The sequence below is a fragment of the Nyctereutes procyonoides genome, unplaced genomic scaffold, assembly GCF_905146905.1.
Source record: "Nyctereutes procyonoides isolate TBG_1078 unplaced genomic scaffold, NYPRO_anot_genome, whole genome shotgun sequence".
Classification (NCBI taxonomy): domain Eukaryota; kingdom Metazoa; phylum Chordata; class Mammalia; order Carnivora; family Canidae; genus Nyctereutes; species Nyctereutes procyonoides.
In genome coordinates this window covers 18999804-19023119 of record NW_026575160.1, presented here as the reverse complement: position 1 = coordinate 19023119, position 23316 = coordinate 18999804, and the positions used below count along the sequence as shown (strand labels likewise).

Below are 23316 nucleotides of genomic sequence, written 5' to 3'. Positions count from 1 at the left end.
ACTAGATTTAAAAAAAAAACTGGATTTCCTATTGCTTTACCATTCTTTCTCATTAATAGACATTACATGTAGCTTGAGGTAAAGCTAACCCTACTGCATCAAAGGAATGAAACTTTGAGTTTTTGCAAATGTATGAAAGGTATTTTTGAAAGGTTTTTTTAACGTGAAAACAAATTTTATTTTTTTAATAAATTAATTTTTATTGGTGTTCAATTTACCAACATACAGAATAACACCCAGTGCTCTCACCCCGTCAAGTGTCCCCCTCAGTGCCCGTCACCCATTCACCCCTACCCCCCGCCCTCCTCCCCTTCCACCACCCCTAGTTCGTTTCCCAGAGTTAGGAGTTTTTATGTTCTGTCTCCCTTTCTGATATTTCCCACACATGAAAGATTTTCTTAATGAACAAGCAAATAAAAAAACAGTAATCACTCTTCTACTAATTTCAAATCATATATTACCCTCCTATATACAACCTCTCTGCACCAACCAAAAAAAAACCACAAATGGAAAAAGCAAGTATCTGATCCAGAAGTTACACAACGTGTCTTCCATAATCTACAAAGAATCAAAGTGGTGCACTAACTTCAACCAAATCAAGATACACCTCCTTCTGATAGGAAAGTTTTTTCTGAATTAGGAAGGTTAACTTACTCACAGCCCAGACAAGAAAGCATTTTAGTATGGTTAACACCACAAGATTCTGGAAGTAGAGAGTGAATTAGAATTCCTTCTCTACCATTTGCTTAGAATATCTTAAGTTATTCAATATGTAAAGCACTTAGAGCAGTGCCTGATACAGAATAGTACTCAATAGATGGAGGACAGCAACACACCTCTAGATCTCTGAGGCCTGGCATCACCAAGGAGAGTATCAGAAATTCAAACTCTCAGGTTCAATTCTGGATTTACAGAGTTAGAACATGCATTTTTATCAAAATCCCACTGTGATCCAAATGCAACTTAAAGTTTGAGAAGCACAGCTAGAAAATATTTTTACATTATATTCTGAGATGTTAGGTATTACAATTAATTAAATTTTTGTTAAACCACTCCATTACTTTTCTGCAACATGAAGAAGTTAAATTTATTTTTAGTAAAAGGCAAAGTATTATTTGGGCTCAAAATTCCTCCATTGGTAGTTTCTTACCATACTTATTCAAAGGCAGAGCCAACTAAAATCCAAAGTTGTAGAGGACTGCCATCTACTGGTAGTTTATTCTGATGCACATGCAAAATAAATTCACTCTGCCTTCCCATACCTTTATAAACACATTTGTTTAAAATGCAGCAAGGTTTTCTTTTTGCTTAATTCCTTTCTTGAAGATTATTGACAGGATTACACAACTAAATAATTTCACAAAAAGGCATCTTAAATACAGAGGAAGACAGAAGACAAAAAATTTTAAGTTTCCTTTTTTAAATTCAGATCAAGTCTAGGGACGTTCTCAAATTAAAAGACTGACCAGGGCAGCCCTGGTGGTGCAGCGGTTTAGTGCCCCCTGCAGCCTGGGGTGTGATCCTGGAGACCCCAGATCGAGTCCCATGTCGGGCTCCCTGTGTGCAGCCTGCTTCTCCCTCTGTCTCTCTAAATAAATAAATAAATAAATAAATAAATAAATAAATAAATAAATAAATAAATAAATAAATAAATAAATATCTTAAAATAAAAAAATAAAAAATAAAAGACTGACCAGCTCACTCCTGGAAAATGTCCACGTTTAGGTATACACAGTGACATTAGTCTTAGAAAATGGGCTTTGTTTTGAAATGTGCACATCTTGGAGTGACTTTTACTTTCTTCTTAAGTTCTGTCCTTTTTACCATTTATATAGTATTTGGCAAGGGGAGTTTTCAGATTGGGGAAAAATTTTTTATAACCTTCTATCTAAATATCTCCAATTCCACACTAACCTAAGGACATAATCAGAAATGTGGATAAAGAGATATGTACAAAAATGTACATTTCAGCAAACAAATCTTAATAGCTTCATAATAAGCTACTGAATCTATGCATCAAAATTTAGTTTTTCTCCTCTAATACTCATTTAGATCAGTTTGAATTTTTCTATATTACAAATAAATATATAAATGTATACACAAAAGGAAGGAAGGGAAGACAGAAAAAGAAATAACTATATGGCAACTTGATATGAGTTTTCTATATTTTGGATCATTTCCTAATATACATTGCCAAAAGTCACATATAAGCATCCAAGAATATTTCCATGGTTTTCAATAGTCAACTTGCTTTATAAGACTGTTATGTCATTTTACATGGCCCCAGGCAATATAGGATATAGACTGGACTACCATCTCTAGCATTAGATTTTATCCCATGGCTATTTTTTTAACAACTGTATAGAGATATCACCTCTTTAAAGTATACAGCGCAGGTATTTAGTGTATTTACAGAACTGTACAACAATCACCATAATCTAATTTTAGAACATTTTCATCCTCCCAAAAAGAAAACTTACACCCATTAGTTGTAACTCCTTATTACCTCCGGCAATTCCCCAAATATGGCTGATTTTTACTAATTTATCAATCCCACTATTTTTTCACATTTTTAGTGGACACTTCAATGATATTATGTGTTTCAAACCCATTGAATGCAATAATCATTTCTGCCACTCAGACATTTCTGTTTCAAATTGTGAGATATTCTGCTTAATCATAGGAAAATAAAACATGTCAGAATGGCCTCTTTTTTTTTTTTTCAAAAGATACTTTTTAAGTGTAAGGCATAATTTAAGAACTAAGAGAAGTATCATGTAAGTACAAAGTCATCTGCTTTTTTCAAAACAATTAGCAATTGTCACTACTTTGGATGTCCATTATTAAATCTAGTGAAACGTCACACAAAAGCAAGGAATCTGTTTTTACTTATTTAAAACTTCATTTTAATTGGGTTAACTTGATCTAGTTAAAAAAAAAGGTACAGTGCAATCAATATAACATTTAATATGTGGTCTTAAGAATTGTCTTGATGCTACCAAAAAAATTAAAACTTATTTTGATTCAGCCAAAACACTTTTTTCTCATATCATAATTTTTTGGTGCACATCTCTAGATGCACAGAATTTAGCAATTTGTCTTTTGAAGATTTTGTAGGGGGAAAAGATTTAAAACAGTTTATTAAACAAAAGAGACCTCAGTCCCCTGATCTTTTTTTTTTTTTTTTTTTAGAGAACAGTGAAAAGCAGTTCTGACAGCTGAGGTTAGGAGGAGATACTTCATTGATAAAAGCCCCTCATCAAATTTTAGCTCTTTCTCTCCTCTCTTCATCCAACTCTGGACATCTCCCATACTCCTTAAATAATCCAAACATTCCTATTGCTCAAGTCAAGCAACTCTGCAATCCAGCCAAGGGTTTTGTTTCAAATCACTTGATGTAAAACATTTATTTGTACATCACCACCTAAAATATTCCTGTTAATTGATGCACTCAAATTCATTCTTCCTCACTTTTATTTCTGTGTATGAAAAGAACTGAGTTCACACAAATGACTGCTAAATTAAGGTCATTTTTTTCATGTCACTAAAGAAAAATATAGATAGCCTACAATTTAATACAATGATTAAACAATAAACTCATTAAAATATGAGCCCAGAAAGAGCTAAAATATTATGAAATCCCTAGTTCATATTCCACAGGTCATACACACACACACACAGGTTAAGTGTCACTACCTGGCATCTTGTCCTCACTTCAGCATCAGCAGTTCCTCTATCACCCTATCACAGTGAAGTGAGAGGTAGGTGGTAAATAATAACTCTCCCACGCCAACAACAACAGTGTACCCAGGCAAACAACAAACCCTGGTAACTCAGGAAAAGCTCTGGGATTAGGGAAGGCAAGCTGCATGTAGTCCCATGTTTCGTAGAAAAAGATACCCAAAGTGGAAGGAACCCAGCCTCACTGAGCCAATTCTTGGTAAATGTAATAACCCTTTGTGAAATTCAGAAAAGGCCCCCATCCTCTGGGAGGTTTATTCCAGGTCAGGGCATATGCTTGATGAGCAGCAGGAGCAGGACTGCATGTGTCTCTGCTTGCCCCCAGTCCAGGTGCCCTAGTGCAGAAACACCCTGCAGGACCCCGAGCATTGGCCCCAGAGGTGGGTGAGGTGGGGAGAGGGTTCTGCAGCTTCACCTGGCCTATCACATGTAGGGCAACGATGCCCTATCTATAAGATCAACTACTTCCTTCACTGAGAAAGCAGTCACACAGTTCTACCAAAAAAGCTCAATTTCAATCAGTTCATGTACAAAAAGAAAATTTTTTAAAAAGACACTTTCACAGGGCAGCCCCAATGGTGCAGCGGTTTAGCGCTGCCTGCAGCCCAGGGCGTGATCCTGGAGACCCTGGATCGAGTCCCACGTCAGGCTCTCTGCATGGAGCCTGCTTCTCCCTCTGCCTGTGTCTCTGCCTCTCTCTCTCTCTCTGTGTGTCTCCATGAATAAATAAATAAAATATTTTAAAAAAAAAAGACACTTTTACAAATATCTCTGTAGACCATATAAAAGTGCTGGTTATACGAAAATAAAACACATTTCACATTTAAAGTTTTATTTTTTCATTATTTTGCTTGACCATTTGAATATAAAGGTTTCAATAAAATATGTTTAACTCCCTGTGAATTCATACCTTATGATCTTCCATTTTTATATGGCCAAATATCCAAAATCTGATACTTGCAATAGCACTCATGATTAATGCAAATTACCTTTTACACCACCAAATGATCCATAAGTCATATTGCAGGCTGTTCTCTGAAGATTATGTTCGTACATCAATTTGATCTGATACTGGTTTCCATGTTCCACATTACCCAAGGTTCCTAAGGAGAAAAAAATTACAGAATTGCTTTGTATTTGTTGACATTTAAAAATATTAATTTCCTCTCATCTTCTACACCAATTCTAAGTAATTCAATTTCAGTGAAATTTAAAATGACAAAGCACTAAAACAATGCATATTATGAATAATTAGCACACTGATGACACAGAATGCCAGCACATTCTATGGCACAAGTCTTGGCTAGATTACACCATTAAATGAAATACCACCGTGGGTAACATTTCTTATCTATTTCCATTACATTTGAAGAAAGTGTAATTATTTAAATAAAAACAAAACTTTCCAATTTCAGTCTGAAATAAATAAGGTTAAGTTCCTTACACTCAAACAATACTAGAGCAAAGGCCTGACTCAAAGTATCTTAGAAAAAATTCCCCATACTTTCAAGCAATTCAGTTTCCTGTCCCACTTCCCAAAATACTCAAGCCCCTAATACATTATATTCTAGTTTGTTTTGTTGTTGTTGTTGTTGTTGTTGTTGTTGTTGTTTCTTTATATTCTAGTTTAACAGCGAGATATTCTAAAGTTTCCTTCAGCAAGTATACAGGACAATATGTTTTATTTGAAGTCCATGAAGAAGAATCTCCTTCAAAACAAAGATACCTTTTATGCATTTAAGAGATCACATGTGCTACAATCACTTTCTACTTCTTTCCAAATTTGAAAAGATTCTTTTTTTTAATATTTTAAAAAGTATTTATTTGAAAGAGAAAGAGAGCACAAACGGGGAGGTGCGCAGAGGAAGAGGGAGAAACAGACACCCCACTGAATACGAACCCTGACCCGGGGCTCAATCCCAGGACCATGAGATCACAACCTGAGCCACCCAGGAACCCTGAAAAGATTCCTAATCCTTATTGTACCTTATTTTACTCTCTGGTTGTTAGGCTTTCTAGAGCTAACACAGCTGGAGCTATGTCCCAGTAATCAGGCAAGAACATTATAATTAAAATAGATAATAGAAAAAGGATTCAGAATGCAAGTTTTTCCATTAAAAAGCATCTTTGTCTTTCATTCAAAAATGCAAAATGAAAAACTTAAAATATAAAGTGAATGAAATAGTCCCCAAACTGGATAGTATTAGATCATTAAAACAGGTTAAACATTTAAGTCTGTCTATATGTATGTGTATATATATTTATATGTGAGCATTTATTTGTTTTTTGTCCAAAAAGTTTTACCAGTGTACACTGAGGTTGTAAGAACCAAAATATTTCTCTTTCCATTTTAGAAGTGAGGCAGGTATGAAGCACCTGGGTGGCTCAGTAGTTGGGCGTCTGCCTTTGGCTCAGCTTGTGATCCCAGAGTCCTGGGATCACGTTCCCTGTGGGGAGCCTGCTTCTCCCTCTGCCTATGTCTTTGCCTCTCTCTCTGTGTCTCTCATGAATAAATAAAAAAGAAGCAGAAATAGTGAGGCAGATATCCTAAGTCAACAAAAAAGTTTAAGAAATTTCCCCCAAAATCACACAGCTGGTAAAGGACAAAGTACTCAAACTAGGTCTTTAGAGTTAGCACTATATATCCTGGTACCTGGTTGTTCACCATTTCACAACTTGGAAAAAACTTGGTAAGCCAATGACAATTTTCCTAAACAAATCAGCCACCTGAAAACATCATTTCCACCTCCACCTTTCTCAGCCTGGCCTTTTCTTCATTTGGAAGGTGAATGGTTGAAAGAGAAAACTAACAGAGGAGGATTCCTTGGAGGAAAATCACTTCTACTCAGATTTATTTCCTGAAAATGGGAACAACAGATTTCACATCCCAATAGAATAAGAAACAAAGAGAAAGACTCAAATTTGCCAGCTAACCCTGATAGAAGAAAGCTTTGTGGAATCTAAATGGTTGTAAAATCAGTAACATCTAGGAATACTGAAGGGTAAGCATAACCACATGGGCCAAAAAAAAAAAAAAGAAAAGAAAAGAAAAAATACATACACTAAATAACTCACAGCCTTAACCTTAGGAGAGGTCTAGCCTCCAAGAAACCAGAAAAAGAAATTCCAAGAAACATTTGGTTTGTCCCTACAGAAACTACAACTTTCGTCCTATACCTAAAACCAGATCAACCCCTCTGAGCAAGGAATGCACTTACACACGTTTGCTAGCTGAAAGGCCACTGAACACAGAGGTCAGTGTTCAATACTTATACAAACCTGGTATAAAATGACACAAGGATTTGTGTTCTGAAAAAGCTCCAAAGACATCGATAATCTTCAAATTTCAGGTAATAACACTTTACCACTTAATAGTGGAACTACAGAGCATGGAAAACAATTTCTTCCTTAGATACTACTTTGGAATAAAGGTGGTATCTGAAAAATCTAAAATTTATGACCATTTTTTCTAGAGAAGCATCAATGACACAAGATTAAAACTACTTAAACAGGGGGATCCCTGGGTGGCTCAGCAGTTTAGCGCCTGCCTTTGGCCCAGGGTGTATGATCCTGGAGTCCCGGGATTGAGTCCCACATTGGGCTCCTTGCATGGAGTCTGCTTCTCCCTCTTCCCTCTGCCTGTGTGTCTCTGCCTCTCTCTCTCTCTCTCTCTCTCTCTCTCTCTCTCTCTCTCTGTCTCTCATGAATAAATAAAATCTTAAAAAAAAAAAACTACTTAAACAAAGGTTTTGTCCTGGGATATACAGACTGAATATAGCAAGTGTATCTCTAATATAAATACAGTCCATGTATAGCTAAAACTAATTGGAAGTTTCATCAATTAGAAAGTAAATAGATTTTAGAACACTGACACTGTTGGCTTTGATTTAAACACTATTTGATTTAAACAAAAAATTATCTGGAAAAAAATCAAAGATCACCTTGACAACAGTTTTTGGTGCAATTTAGGTTACTGTGGAGAAATCTAATGAAGTGAAATGAACTAAAAGCCATTACAGATTACATTAAAAAGTTCATTGTGTTAAAAAACCAAATTAGATTATATAAGTCTATCAGAAGTAAAGAACCACATCTTTTGCCCACTCACAGAAAACATTAAAATTCTATAAATATGTCAAATGCTTAGCAATGCTAGGTTGAGAACTACACAATTTTTGGGAAAGAGTATTTAAGAGGATATAATCAGTATGGCTTATGCTCACACATCTGTAACCATTTACTTAGAAATTGGAGCCCATCAGAAAGGAACCTAAAATGCCATATGATGCTTTTCCTATACCAATGTATGATAAGGTGAGCTAACTTCAGTTCAGCAAGACCCTGCTATTTCTCTATATTAAGCATGTATTTGATGACATTTCACCCACCAAAAAGAGGTCAGCACAGCAGCCTATGAAGAATTGTTTGCTGTGCCCAGGAGGTGTCCTTTAGTATGCCTCAAATCTTTTTAGAAAGACACAGCATATTTAAAAAAAAAAATATATATATATATATATATTTGGAGAAAGGGGCAGATAAGGGTAAGAATGTCAAGTTCAGCTAACATTTTCATCTATTGACACCAGTGGTTTTACTTAAACTAAAAATATTTATGCTTCCCCTGTTACAGTAAAAGCTAGGTAAAAGTTCAGTCTGGAACCTCAAGAAATATATTCAAGAGAACAAAAACATTAACTTCCCTGCTTCTCAATTTAAGCCAAGCCAGAAAAAATACACAAATTGTCAGCCTCCAAATATCGTAAGAGGCCGAAGAAATGAGAGACAGAATAGGGATGTGAGGTGGGGCATAAGGGAATGTAGTTTGGAGAACTCTTCATCCCCAGAGAATACAAAGCTTGTAAAAGAATACAAAGAATAAAAGAGTGATAAAAATCATCATTCCCATGACAAACTACTTTCATTTTCAACACTAATTTGAAGAAAAAAATACCATGTCCCATAAACAAGTTGTAACCAAACATGCCAGTTTCTTTCAGCAGGTCTTTTTGATAAACATACACTTTATCACTAGTCTCTTATGCCCTATGCCCCAGGGAAACTCAAGAAGTTTCTCTGAGGAAACTCTAGACGTTTCTATCTTTCTGGGCCATCATTCAAATGGGACCAGGGAAGGCCAAGAGTCTTACCTAATTTCCTAGTTTGTAGGATTCTTCCCTCTCCTCCCCTCTTAAAGCCTCCAGAAGGGACAAATTCTCCAAAAAGTATTCAAGGGTAACTGTGCGCAAGCTCCCCTCCTCCATGTCCTGTGTAACCCAGTTAATAGTATCACCTCACTGTTAACAGCCTTATGGTGGAAAGCAGAGGAACAGCTAGATTCATGCAGTAAAGTAGCCTATATCACACCTCCTCCATTTATCCTGGAACACTAAATATCTGCCCTGTCTCTAGGAAGAGCAACACCTTTTACCATGAAACCAATGGAAGCATTTACCAATGACAGAGAGGTACTGTATTGGGCTTTAGGCATAAACAGAAAGTGGAAAAGAAAATGATAGTGGTAATAGAGAAAAAAAAGAAGGAAGAAGTAAAATAACACAAAGTAATAAATAGCCACTAGCAACTGCCTCATCACCACCCAAATATTAGTTCACTTGTGTAATCAACATAATAAACATATGTGGGCAGCCCCGGTGGCACAGCGGTTCAGTGCCGCCTGCAGCCCAGGGCGTGATCCTGGAGACCTGGGATTGAATCCCATGTCAGGCTCTCTGTGTGGTGCCTGCTTCTCCCTCTACCTGTGTCTCTGCCTCTCTCTCTCTCTCTGTCTCTATGAATAAATAAAATAAAATCTTTTAAATAAATAAAATAATAAAATAAAATAAAATAATAAAATAAAATAAAATAAAATAAAATAAAATAAAATAAAATAAAATGCCTACCATATACCATAGGCTAGGTTACCAAGCCTGCCTTAGAAATCTAACAGAACTTCACCCCCAAAAAGAGACTACTTAAGAACATCTAGCTCAGAGGCACCTGGGTGGCTGAGTTGGTTGAGCATCCAACCCTTGCTCAGCTCAGGTCTTGATCTCAGGGTGGTGAGTTCAAGCCTCATATTGGGCTCCACACTAGGTATGTAAATATACACATACAAATATAGTAAAGACAAATCATCACAAAATTGAAAGCAAAATACAAAGAAAGCCAATGAGTATGAAAAATCCAAACCCTAGAAACTAATATTTATATCAAACTCCAAAGAACACCTCTTATACAAGGATTAGGCCCACCCACAAAGAATTAGCTTTATTGCATCCATAAAAAATTTCCTCTATATTGACATCCATGAAAATAACTTTCTCAGCTTGAACTAAAATTTAATAACTAAAACAAAATTTTTTACAGTTACCTTTTATATTTAATAAGGACCAAAATGCTGAAACCAAACTACAATTAACTGCCATACTTGTGCCCACAGAACAGTGTCAGACAATGTAACCTGATTAAACCTCAAACAAGTGCCTTAAGGTCAAGTTGAGTGAAAACAACTAAAAGCCAAGAAATTTTAACCGTAAAAAGAAAATACCTGAGGTTCACCAAAGAAAAAGTACTTTAAACCACCATGACTCTCAGCATATAATAAATATTGTTGTTGTTATTAAACATTTCTTAAAACTCCAGTATTCCTGGGACACTTGGGTGGCTCAGTTGGCTGGGCGTCGGCTTTGGCTCAGGTTGTGATCTCTGGGTCCTGGGATCAAACCCCATGTTGGGCTCAGCTCCTTGCTCAGTGGGGAGTCTCCCTTCCCCCCCCCCCCACTGTGCTTTTCCCTCCTCCCCATTTGTGTGTGCGCTAATAAATAAATAAAACTTAAAAAAAAACAAAACTCGGGATGCCTGGGTGGTTCAGTGGTTGAGTGCCTGCCTTCAGTTCAGGGCGTGAACCTGGAGTCCTGGGATCAAGTCCCACGTTGGCCTCCCTGTAGGGAGCCTGCTTCTCCCTCTGCCTACGTTTCTGCCTCTCTGTGTGTGTGTGTCTCTCATGAATAATAAAATCTTTTTAAAAAAATTAAATTAAAAAATTTTTTTTAAAAACTCAAGAGTCCTGGATTAAAAGTACAGCATAAGGAAAATAGTCAATGGTATTGCAATAGCATTGTATGGTGACAGATAGTAGCCACATTTATGGTAAGTACAGCATAATGTATAGAGAAGTAGAATCACTATGTTGTACACCTGAAACTAATGTAACATTGTGTGTCAACTGTTTCTTAATAAAAAATAAACAAAAATTTTTTAAAACACTCAAGTATCTCAAGTATGCAAGAATTGGCCTCTATTAGTCACTGGCAACCCTGGACACAATTCCTGGGAAGGAGATTACAAGGAATCACTATTAGAAATTTGAATATGTATATAAACAGCAAACCAGAAAAAATGTAATAGCTAAGTACCTGAAAAAATAAATGAACAAGGGAAACTGTTAACCAAGATAAGAAAATCTTCAACCAAATGTTTTGTGTTCTCTAGCAAGTGAACATAAGCATCTATTCCTATATAATAGTCAAAAGCTGTTTTTAATACAAATTAATACAAATACAAGAGAAAAAATGTGTCTTACCTGAGACAGAATAGACACAAAGTTTTCTAGAATGCAACACGGCCAAATGAAGCATTTCAGTACCTCTGAAAAATGGGAAGAGTTTTTAAAGCTTAAATATCAATTTCAGATATAACCAAAAAATTATAAAATAATTTTAAGAAGAGATTATAACCACAACCTGCCACCAGTAAACTAAAAATTTCCCAGATAACATTCAAAACTGAAAAATAAATATAACAGCAAGCACCCACTTTAACTTGGGCAAGTTTCTTAATCTCTCTGAGCCTGTTTCCCTTCTGAAAAATAAGAGGTTTCAATTAAATGAAATAAAATCATGTGACAGCACCTTGTAAAGTATAAAGCACCACAGAATACTAACCATTATTAGTAAATGGCATATGTCACTTCCAGCTCAGAAGTTTTATTAAAGGCCCTGAAAATATTTCAGTTTGGACTAAACTGCCACTATCACCAATACACTTCTCAGCGTCAATCAAGTGGTTTCCAAGACATAACACAGTCTACAAATCCTAAGTCCAGTCTTCAAGGGTCAGGTCAGTGGCCAGAATGAGTAAAAGGTATAAATGGCTATGGTCTGCTGTACAGTGGGGGCAGACTAGAGGAAGCAACCACTACTCTGTTCTAGGCATATGGCCAAATCTCCACATTTTTTCAAGAAAAGCCAGAAAGCAGGAATTTTAGTGAGATCTCCTGGTTCTTAAGTACTGGCAACCCTTTTAAATTTAAAACACATCTGTAAGTAGTCCTCCAGCGTATGACCTCTGATACAGACTCTTTTTGTTCTGAACTAGGACTATAATTGAAATCTGAAGAACTGGATGGGAGTCTTAACTGTGCACCTTGGTATCTGTGTAATCATTTAGCCTTTCAGAGTGTTAGTCTCTCATTTACATAATAAGAATTATATAATACCTACAAAACATAGTTATAATGGACATAAATGCTCACCATTCACTCTACTACTAGAAAATGCTATATATATATATATATATATATACACACACACACACACACAACTATCACATACTCAATATTGACTTCAAAAAATTTTGAGTCCAAACCCAAAAAAATTTTTCTATCATGCACAGGAAAAGAACATTATGTCATGATAAGATAAGAGTATGGAACAGATAGACCTGGATCTGAATTCTGGCTGTATGACTTAAAGTTCTGAGCTCTAGTTGGTTTCCTTATCTTTATTTTTTTTTAAGATTTTATTTATTTATTCATTGAGACAGAGAGACAGAGGCGCAGAGACACAGGCAGAGGGAGAAGCAAGCTTCATGCAGGGAGCCCGACGTAGGACTCGATCCAGGGTCTCCAGGATCACGCCCTGGGCTGCAGGTGGCGCTAAACAGCTGCGCCACCGGGGTTGCCGGTTTCCTTATCTTTAAATACAAATTCCATCTTATAGATAAGATTATCAAGATCGTACTAGTTAATTAATACCAGTACAGTATCCAATCACTAGTATTAATCTCCTCCCTTCCAACAAGTGATCACATAGTTAAAAGCTATACTTAGGACTACTGAACAGAACAATCATGAAACACTTTACCCTATTTTTTTTTTTAAGATTTTATTTATTCATGAGAGACACAAAGAGAGAGAGAGGAGCAGAGACACAGGCAGAGGGAGAAGCAAGCTCCATGCAGGGAGCCTGATGTGGGACTCGATCCCAGGTCTCCAGGATCAGGCCCTGAGCTGAAGGCGGCGCTAAACCTCTGAGCCACCCGGGCTGCCCGCACTTCACTCTTTTAAAAAATGAAAAGATTAAAATGTTTCTTTACAGGCAAGAATCCTTCTGTCTCCTTACTTTATAACCCCATTATGCCTAATATATGCTAGGGATACAACAGGCACCTAATCATCATCTACTTTAAATGGGAGTAGATATTTACCAACCACGTCAGACACAAAATCTCTCTGATCCAGCCTATCACAGTGCATAAAAGTCCTATCTCATGCCCTGTATCCATGAAGCAGCTTCCCATCAGAATGAAACATCACTAAAAGGGGATTAATGTTCAAGAATGGTTGTTCAGGTTTTTCTACCAAGAGTTAAAGCCCTAAATAAATGGAAACTGGGGTCAGTAAATTATGATAAGCAAATGTAGTGGGTCAAAACCAAGAGCTCAGGGCACTCCCAGACTTAGGAAGGCAAAGGGAACTTTAAAAAAAAAAAAAAAAAAAGGTAAGAGATAACAAGACCACCTCTATTTATATAACTTTTCAGAGTACATACTTATATAAATAATTGAGAAATACAGGCTCAATTTTAAGAAAATTCATATATGAAAATAAAATTAGCAGTATCAACAGGAAATAAAAAGCAGACATATAACACAAAATGCAAACTAATAAACAGTTTCCTAAAATAAATTAAGACTAAAAATAAAGTACTTTGAAATAAAGCTCTTGTTAGAAGTAAGACTTACTTTGTGGATTGAGCTGGCTTCTTTTAAGAAACTAAGAATTTTTATATACCAAATAAGTGCAGTAATTTATTTTAAAGCTTCAAAGTTACGTGTCAAATACCATAACTACTATTTTGTCTAGTTATTTAAACAGACATTTATGTAACCTGGATTAGCGCTTTAAGTAAGTGAATTAGTGCTTTAAGTAAGTGAATACTTTCTATTTATTTATTTTCAAAAGTTTATCTCTTTTCCTTTAAACTTCTGATACGTCAGGCATGTTAGGTCTGTTACTATAAAAAAAAAAAAAAAAAAAAAAAAAAAAAGTTGGGGATGCCTGGGTGGCTCAGTGGTTTAGCTCCTGCCTTTGACTTTGACTCAGCAGTTTAGCTCCTGCCTTTGACCCAGGGCGTGATCCTGGAGTTCCAGGATGGAGTCCCACATCAGGCTCCCTGCATGGAACCTGTTTCTCCCTCTATGTCTCTGTCTCTCTGTCTCTGTCTCTGTCTCTCTCTCTCTCTCTCCCTCTCTGCCTCATGAATAAGTAAATAAATAAAATCTTTTTTAAAAGTCCTAAATTAGGGATCCCTGGGTGGCGCAGCGGTTTGGTGCCTACCTTTGGCCCAGGGCGCGATCCTGGAGACCCGGGATCGAATTCCACATCGGGCTCCCGGTGCATGGAGCCTGCTTCTCCCTCTGCCTATGTCTCTACCTCTCTCTCTCTCTGTGTGTGTGACTATCATAAATAAATAAAAAAAAAGTCCTAAATTATTCTCTTAAATGTGCAGGTTTCCATATAAAAAATGTTCAGTACATGGGAACACCCAGGGGGCATCTGGGTGGCTCAGTGGTTAAGTGCTGCCTTAGGCTCAGGTCATGATCCCAGGGTCCAAGGATTCTCCCTCTCTCCTGCTTCTCCCTCTGCCTATGTCTTTGCCTCTCTCTCTGTCTCTCATGAATAAATTAAAAATCTTTTTTAAAAAAAGGGGGGGAATACCCAGGTAACAATATCCAAAAAATATATTTCACTCATGGATAATCTTTTTTTCGTTTAAGAATCCATAAAAATAGCACTGAGAAGGGCACTTGATGGGATGATCACTGGGTATTATACTATATGTTGGCAAATCGAACTTAAATAAGCAAATGTAATTAATTTACATTAATTTAATTAATTAAAAAGAAAAGAAAAAAAGAATCCATAAAAATGACAACAGTCAAGGAATGACATACTCCAAATAAGATAAAATATCAGAATTAGTGAGCTGTACTTACGAAACAAACTTCCCTACTTCCACTTGCAATATTGGATCTTGTAGATGTACTTCTAGAAGCAAATCTTCAGCTTGAGCTCCATCTCCTGTTTTTACAGGATGGGGGTTAAAGATTCTTAGGTATCCCATAAAGCTACCCACAATTATTTTATCTGTAGAGAGATGTTTATAAAAGACATAAGAAGAAACAAATATTAGCAACAAACTTTCTTTGGAAATAAACTTTCTAATGTCTAAAAGAGAAACTTAAAAATAAAAAGAATTGAGTCTTGTTCCATATATAAAGGCCAATCTGCCAGCATATGATATAAATAAAATGAATTTATTTTAATAACATAGCTTTTCAAAAACAACTTTTTTTATATGCTCAATATTCAAGCATACTAACACATTATGTATTTTTCCTAAGCCTTCCTTTGGTGTCAGTAGTTCTAATTTAATTCAGTCAAAGCAAATCCTTTTACAAACGACTAGTTAGTATAAGATTGTAAACTGATTTCATTGTAGAGTGTCAACTCTATAGCTATCAAGATCATCGTATTAAAAATAATTCTGAGGCCTCACTAGATAAAATGCTCTGATTAATAATGTCTGTACTTGGACGCAAGATGGGGAAATGGTAAGATAGGTGTTGTGGGTTGAATTGTATGTCCCTCAAAAAGATATGTTGAAATCCTAACCCCCGATGCCCCTGACTTTATTTGAAAACAGGGTCTTCACAGATGTAAGCAAGTTGAGGTCACATTCAATTAGATGTCCAATAAGCCTCTCTTATAAGTAGAGAAAGTAGGAGGGCACCTGGGTGGTGCAGCCGGTTGACAACTCTTGGTTTCAGCTCAAGTCATGATCTCAGGGTAATAGGTTCCATCCTTGCGTCAGGCTCCATACTCAGTGTAGAGTCCACTTGAGACTTTCTCTACCTCTCCCTCTGTCCCTCCTCTCTGTGCACATGCTCACTCTCTCTCTCTCTGCCTCCCACCCTCTCTCTAAAATAAATAAATAGGGACCCCTGGGTGGCTCAGCAGTTGAGCATCTGCCTTTAGCTCAGGGCATGATCCCAGAGTTCCAGGATCGAGTCCCACATCGGGCTCCCTGCAAGGAGCCTGCTTCTTCCTCTGCCTATGTCTCAGGCCTCTGTGTGTGTGTGTGTGTGTGTGTGTGTGTGTGTGTGTGTGTGTTGTGTCTCTCATGAATAAATAAAATCTTTTTAAAAATAAAATAAAGCCTTAAAAAAAAAGAAAGAAAGTATGGTGGGGATGCGGCAAGAGGGAGAATGCAAAATGAAGACATGCAAGGAGAAGATGATCATGTAGTAATGGAGGCAGAGATTGGAGTGATACATCCATAAACCAAAGAATGCCTGGGACTGCCAGAAGCTGGAAGAGGCAAATAGGGATCATAGAGGTTTCAGGGGTAGGATAGGCCTGTCAACACCTTGATTTTGGACTTCTAAGCCTCTAAAAACTGTCAAAGAATAAATTTCTGTTGCTTTAAGCCACACAGTTTGTGGTACTTTTTTATGACAGTCCTAAAAAACTAATACTTTAAGTGTCAGTTTTGAAATTGTTGTATTGGTATAGAATGTTGACTTTTTTCAAACTTCCTAAAAGCACATACTTATTCACTGAGAGTTTATCACGTGCCAAGCAATGGTCTATGTAACTTTTATGTACTAACTTATTAAATCCTCATAATAACCCTATGAGAGAGGTACTATCCTGGGAATTTAAACTCTGAATAGAGACATCAGGAATCTGCTGCCAGATGAACTAATGGCAGCCCCCCGCAGTTCTATACCATCTCTGGAGCCATGCTCTTCCCATCCTCCACTGAGGCTTGGTCAATTCAACTCTTCCTGCATTTGGGAGATCTATGTCACTCTCGCTCCAATCCCTCTTTTATTTATATTTATCATAGTTGTTTCCTGTAACTTGTGACCAAAAAATTCATAAAGAAATTGGCAACAAAAAATAAACTGTAGGTACCAATTCCTGCAAGGATATTTGGAAACTGGTTCTTGAGCTGAGTTGGGACACAAAGCAGTAACACTCTAGGCAGGGTTAAATAACATCGTACACAGTGACAGAATGGTTAATCATGTTAATACCCCCAGAGTATCTGGGACTCTGTGCCCACTACAGGTGACACTCTGGTGGACTGGACAGCTGCTGCCCCAGACCAACTGAACAGGAAGGAGGAATGCCAAACCATATAATAAGATGGCTTTCCTAAGGGCATCGGGTAATTCAAAATAAGAGAAGGATAGGTTTAAACCATAAAATTCCCATCTCAGGGTAAAGAATAAAACTCAGGGTCCTTGGGACTCTGCAGAAAGAATTTCTTTCTTCTTACATCAGTGAGGCTTAACTACTAAAAATCTAATTCAGGGACTGATTCTGTAGGTTTTAAATTACAGTAACAAATGAGTTCACAGTCTCTCCAGATTTCTTACATAAAAGTAAAGACATTCGTCACAAAGAATGGGATTACAATGTTATATAATGAGATTACTGGCAAAGTCTAGAAGGTTTGGATATACATAAACCTCCAAACTTTTCTAAAACACTCCCCACTGAATTTCCTATGCATCCCACGCCCTAATCCCTATTTCACTCACTGAATAACCAAGACTTATTATGCCTGGGTGGCTCACTGGTTGAGCATCTGCCTTTGGCTCAGGTCGTGATTCTGGAGTCCTGGGACCGAGTCCTGCATCATGCTCATCGTGGGGAGCCTGCCTCTCCCTCTGCCTGTGTTTCTGCCTCTGTGTGTGTATGTGTGTTTCTCTGTGTCTCTCATGAATAAATAAATAAAACCTTTTTTTAAAAAAAAGCTTAAAAACAAATAAATAACCAAGATTCAACTTCAACGCAGCCCTATCTTCAGAGATAAAATGAAGCCAGGATGATGAAGTCCACATGGCAACAATTTAACCCCTAGAATCTAAATGTGTATGTACAAGTATTAAAATAGCAGGACTTTTATAGTTACCAGATCTCAGGTAACAGCCTAATTCTCACAGATTTCAAGCTATGATTAATGGGATCCTCAGGAATAAAATTATCAGGCAACTCATTAAGACTATTTTTTGTCTCAGTGTTTTATTTATTTTTTTATTACTGAGTAGTACTCAATTGTAAGAAGGTCCTATAATGTGTTTATCAAACTCAAGCCTTTTTTGAAATCTATAACCAAAAATATTCCAGGTCAATGAAAAAGAAGACTAATTCAAGCCACCACATAGACAGTCATGGCATCTCATCCATTTCCACACTGAAGTCAATTTAGACTCAGAACCCCTTGATTAAAGACTACATAACGTACAGATGTTGCTGTAACACCACACATACCCAATATAAATTTTCCTTAGATCCTTCCCTACAGGATCAACAGTCATTTTTCTAGGTGCACTAAGGAAAGGGAAATACCCAAACCTTGTGAGAATTCTGAATATTGACTCTGAGTTACTAATTCTGGAAGTCTAGATATACACTACTGTTGCTCTAAATTTTTTATTTCGTTCACCCAGTAGGAAAGAAAACCCAGCCCATGATTTCTCACCCAGTTTCTGAGAGTTGAAAGGAAATGTATTTTCACAGAAAATGGTCGAACATCCTTTTGGTTCCCTAACATGTACATGAGGAATATTATATGGGGAGAGCTATATGGAAGCTAATGGAACTCTATCTCCCCAACAGAGAAAATCAGTATCAATACCATGACCAGGGACACTGGGCCGGTTCAGCTGGTTAAGCATCCAGCTCTTGGTCTCAGCTCAGGTCTTGATCTCCCGGTCGTGAGTTCAAGCCCCATGTTGGGCTCCATCCTGGGCATGGAGCCTGCCCAATTACCCACATACCGCTGCGAGACCTGATTTGGGGTACTTTTCAAAATTCGATGCTAAAAAGCTTCAATATGCATATGTGGTGATCCTTACCACATCCCTGTTTAATAACCAAATCTGTCAATATTGAAGTTTAATGGGTCTTACAGAGTTAGCATTGATCAGTATAACTTAAAGGGTAACCCCAAATTCTTCTATTATCCCACATCTTGTCTTTCTTGGAGTCAACTAATACAACCCATTTGCTTGAATACAGTTCTAGATCTTAATAATTTATTTTTTCCTTCCTAATACAGAGACCAACAAATAGTTTGCTTTCACTGGACAGGAATAGGCATATATCTTTAAATGTACTGCCACAATCCAATCTGCAGAAACCAGGACTACCTCATCATCATTTCATAAGAGTCAAATGAGGTTGAAAGAAATAGGAGTGAAACCAAGGAATCTCTAACTCTTCCCTATAACTGTCTGGATCAGTAGTAAATGAAACTACTATAGTCCTGGGCAGCCCAGGTGGCTCAGCGGTTTAGTGCTACTTTCGACCCAGAGCCTGATCCTAGAGACCCAGGATCGAGTCCCACATTGGGCTCCCTGCATGAAGCCTGTTTCTCCCTCTGTCTGTGTCTCTGCCTCTCTTTCTGTCTGTGTCTCTGCCTCTCTTTCTCTGTCTGTGTCTCTGCCTCTCTTTCTCTGTCTCATGAATAAATAAATGAAATCAAAAAAAAAAAAAAGAAAGAAAGAAAGAAAGAAAGAAAGAAAGAAAGAAAGAAAGAAAGAAAGAAAGAGAAAGAAAGAAACTACTATAATCTCTTTAGCCAAGCACTAATATTCTAGGTTCCTCAGGAATAAAGGCCTAGACCAATTCTCTGGTCCCTCTATCTCCACTCAAGATCAAGAACCCTAATCAAAGAAAAAAAAAAAAAAAGTAAGTAGCATAGTTACACAGCCCAGTGACCAGATATAAAACAGAAGGTATCAGGGCAGCCCCGGTGGTTCAGCGGTTTAGCGCCACCTTCAGCCCAGGGTGTGATCCTGGAGACCCGGGACGAGTCCCACGTTGGGCTCCCTGCATGGAGCCTGCTTCTCCCTCTGCCTGTGTCTCTGCCTCTTTCTCTCTCTGTGTCTGTCATGAATAAATAAATAAAATCTTAAAAAAAAAAAAACAGAAGGTATCCCCCCAATATGACTTCTTTAAGTTACAATTTTTTCTACTCCTCCATCTTAATTTCTAAATTTTTCCTTCTCTTCCTCAACTATGTAACTTTGAACACAGATTGTACATACCACTTAGTCCAGAAGCAACAGATTATTGGAACATGATCATGACTAAATGACAAAGGAAAAAGCAGTGTCACCTGAAGATCCTGGACTTGCAGAGCCAGGGCTCCCTCTGGCTCTGAAGCAGTAGGTGCACACTCTTTTCTCTCCCACTATAGATGGGTAAGAACACATGCTTGTGCAGTTGTACAAGGGACAGTTGCCCCATGTGAGGTATAAATGCTGAGTAAAAGATAAACATAGTAGCTATTTCTCAGTCAGCTTTATGTATTTTCTACTCAGAATTCTTGTAGTAAACTCTCACTCCAGGCCACAAGTTGGCATGGAATCTAAACTGGACCACTCAGACTCTCCCACTCACCCCCACTCTCACTCTCTCTCCCACAAATCTGAATCTTGAATTGAGAAGAACAGGAAAGGGCAGCCCGGGTGGTTCAGCAGTTTAGAGCCACCTTCAGCAGAGGGTCTGATCCTGGAGACCCACATCGGGCTCCCTGCATGGAGCTGCTTCTCCCTCTGCCTGCGTCTCTGCCTCTCTCTCTCTATGTCTCAAACAAATAAATAAATAAAATCTTTAAAAAAGAGAGAGAGAGAGACAGGAAAGAACAGGAAAATAAGTACCACTTTAAATGCATGGTGTCTAATTCCAACTGGGATCTTAAAATTAATAAAGAATCCTTCTATGTATCAAGTTGGTTTTGCCTAAAATGATTTCAAGACACTTAATACCATCTTTTCACTCTCTGATCACTCCAAAGAAAGTAGAGGTCATTATTGACTCAACTTGACCTGCAAATTTCTCTTCATCTGTAGCCATTCTTACCCTCTTGCCTTCTGCTTTGGGGAAAAAAAAGTTCTCACACCTTCCATCTGCACACCTGATCCCATCTCTGTCTTCTCTGAATCCCTGCTCTATGTTTTTTAAGATTTTATTTTTAAATAATCTCTACACCCCACAAGGGGCTTGAATCTACAACCCTGGGAGCAAGAGTAGCATGCTCCACCAACCAAGCAAGTCAAGCACTCCAACCCTGCTTTATTATATCTTCTATGCTATACATTGAATTGTTCCCATTTCTCTTCACCCTACATTGCCCCTAGTCATCATCCCCCCTTCTTCTCTTCACAGTTAAGTTTATTAAAGGGCCATAAACACTCAGTCTTCCCCACCTCCCATTCCTTCACTCACTGCAAATCTAGATTTTGTTACCATTGTGCCCATTCATCCACTGTCATTGAGGATACTAATGAACAACCTGTTGCTAAACAGCATAGAAACTTCAGTCTTTATATTACTAAAGTTGGGTACCAGCCCAACTGGTTCTCCTGCCTCTTTGCCTGCTCTTCTCAGAATTTATTACTGACTACCCTTCCCAAACCTCCCCCTTTAATGCTTCTTCAGGTTATAGTCTAAAGTTCTTTCCCTCTTAGTCCACCTATTTTCCCTGTGCATGTTCACACATTCTCAGGGCTTCAAATACAAGCAGCATATGACTCACTTCAAAATCAATACCACTGGGGCCTGGATGGCTCAGTCAGTTAAGTGTCTGACTCTTGATTTTGGCTCAAGTCAAGAGTTCAGGGTCATGAAACAGAACCCCATGTCGGGCTCTGCATTAGGCACAGAGCCTGCTTAAGACTCTCTCCTTCTCTCCCTGCCCCTCCCACTCCATATGCACTCTCTCTCTAAAAAAATAGAAAACACTACCTCTATTCTGCCTACTAGACATCCCTATCTCAAATAAAGCATGTCCCAAAATGCTCCCATTTACCTTCCATTCTATAAAATCAATGAGAATTATTCTTAAACCGTGGTGTATCACCATTCAACTTTGGAGCTTGTCAAAAATGCAGATACCTAAGCCCCCTTCCAATCCACCTGCTTCCAGGAAATATGACTTTATAGGAGCTTATATATCTGAGATAGAAAATCTTCATATGTAATAATCACCCCAGAATATGATGATGTTGGTGGTCCAAACTTTGAGAAATAATGATAGGTGATTTTTTTTCTATGTGGGACACACATGAAATGATTTTTGTATAGTATCCTTGGGAAAATAGAGGAAGCGGGCAGCCCCGGTGGTGCAGCAGTTTGGCGCTGTCTGCAGCCTGGGGTGTGATCCTGGAGACCGAGGATCGAGTCCCACGTCAGACTCCCTGCGTGGAGCCTGCTTCTCCCTCTGTGTCTCTGCCCCTCTCTCTCTGTGTGTCTATGAATAAATAAATAAAATCTTAAAAAAAAAAAAAGGAAAATAGAGGAAGCTTCTCACAACTGGTCTCATATTGGGAGGAAGCAAACTGGTTAACTGGTAACCCACAGCTGGCACCTCAGTGAAGAGTTCTAACAGAAATGTAAGTGAACAGTAAGCCATTTAGACAGGATGGTTTCCAACTAGTTTGGGCAGAAATGGATTTGAAATTGTTCTCTTTGGCATATATTTTTGTAGTCTGAGTATTCTGTGTTGCCAAGTAATAAAGGAATCCTAAGTTTTAACAAAGAGGCAGGAGACAAGGTTGATAATCTTTGAGGAACCTTTTAGGACACCCTCTGAGTAGACCTTCTCATCTCCTATCAGTGGAAGGGCAGGGCCCAGATTTTCCTTAGAAACAACATAGGTGCTCACTATAGGTTAGTACCTCCCATTCTTCTTTGCCAATATATTTTTTTTTATTTTTTTTTGCCAATATAATTTTTTTACCCCCAAGATTCTACTTTTTACCTTGCCCCCAAGATTCTAGTGTTTTTGTTATACACAAGAAAAATAAAATAAAGAAAATATAAGGGGACAATATTTATAGACATTAATGAAAGAATGATTTTAAGTTTTCTTTTGGGATCCCTGGGTGGCTCAGCAGTTTAGCGCCTGCCTTCGGCCCAGGGCGTGATCCTGGAGTCCCAGGATTGAGTCCCATATCATGCTCCCTGCATGGAGCCTGCTTCTCCCTCTGCCTGTGTCTCTGCCCCCTCTCTGTGTGTCTCTCATGAATAAATAAATAAAATCTTTAAATAAAGGGATCCCTGGGTGGCGCAGCGGTTTAGCGCCTGCCTTTGGCCCAGGGCGTGATCCTGGAGACCCGGGATCGAATCCCACATCAGGCTCCCAGTGCATGGAGCCTGCTTCTCCCTCTGCCTATGTCTCTGCCTCTCTCTCTCTGTGTGACTATCATAAA

The 23316-nt window shown here is 37.9% G+C and overlaps 1 protein-coding gene across 3 annotated transcripts in view; it reads right to left on the bottom strand.

Annotated features, from left to right (window-relative positions):
• Positions 1-23316, bottom strand: part of BBS9 (Bardet-Biedl syndrome 9) — a 430791-nt gene that overhangs the window by 387738 nt on the left and 19737 nt on the right. For 2 of the 3 annotated variants that reach the window (XM_055314823.1, XM_055314825.1), the window contains exons 3-5: positions 15019-15169; positions 11324-11388; positions 4731-4844 (exon numbers count right to left, since the gene is read on the bottom strand). In XM_055314823.1, coding sequence (XP_055170798.1) covers positions 4731-4844; positions 11324-11388; positions 15019-15169 — 330 coding nt within the window. The remainder of the gene's footprint in view (positions 1-4730; positions 4845-11323; positions 11389-15018; positions 15170-23316) is intronic. The other variant, XM_055314824.1, reaches the window with a different exon arrangement.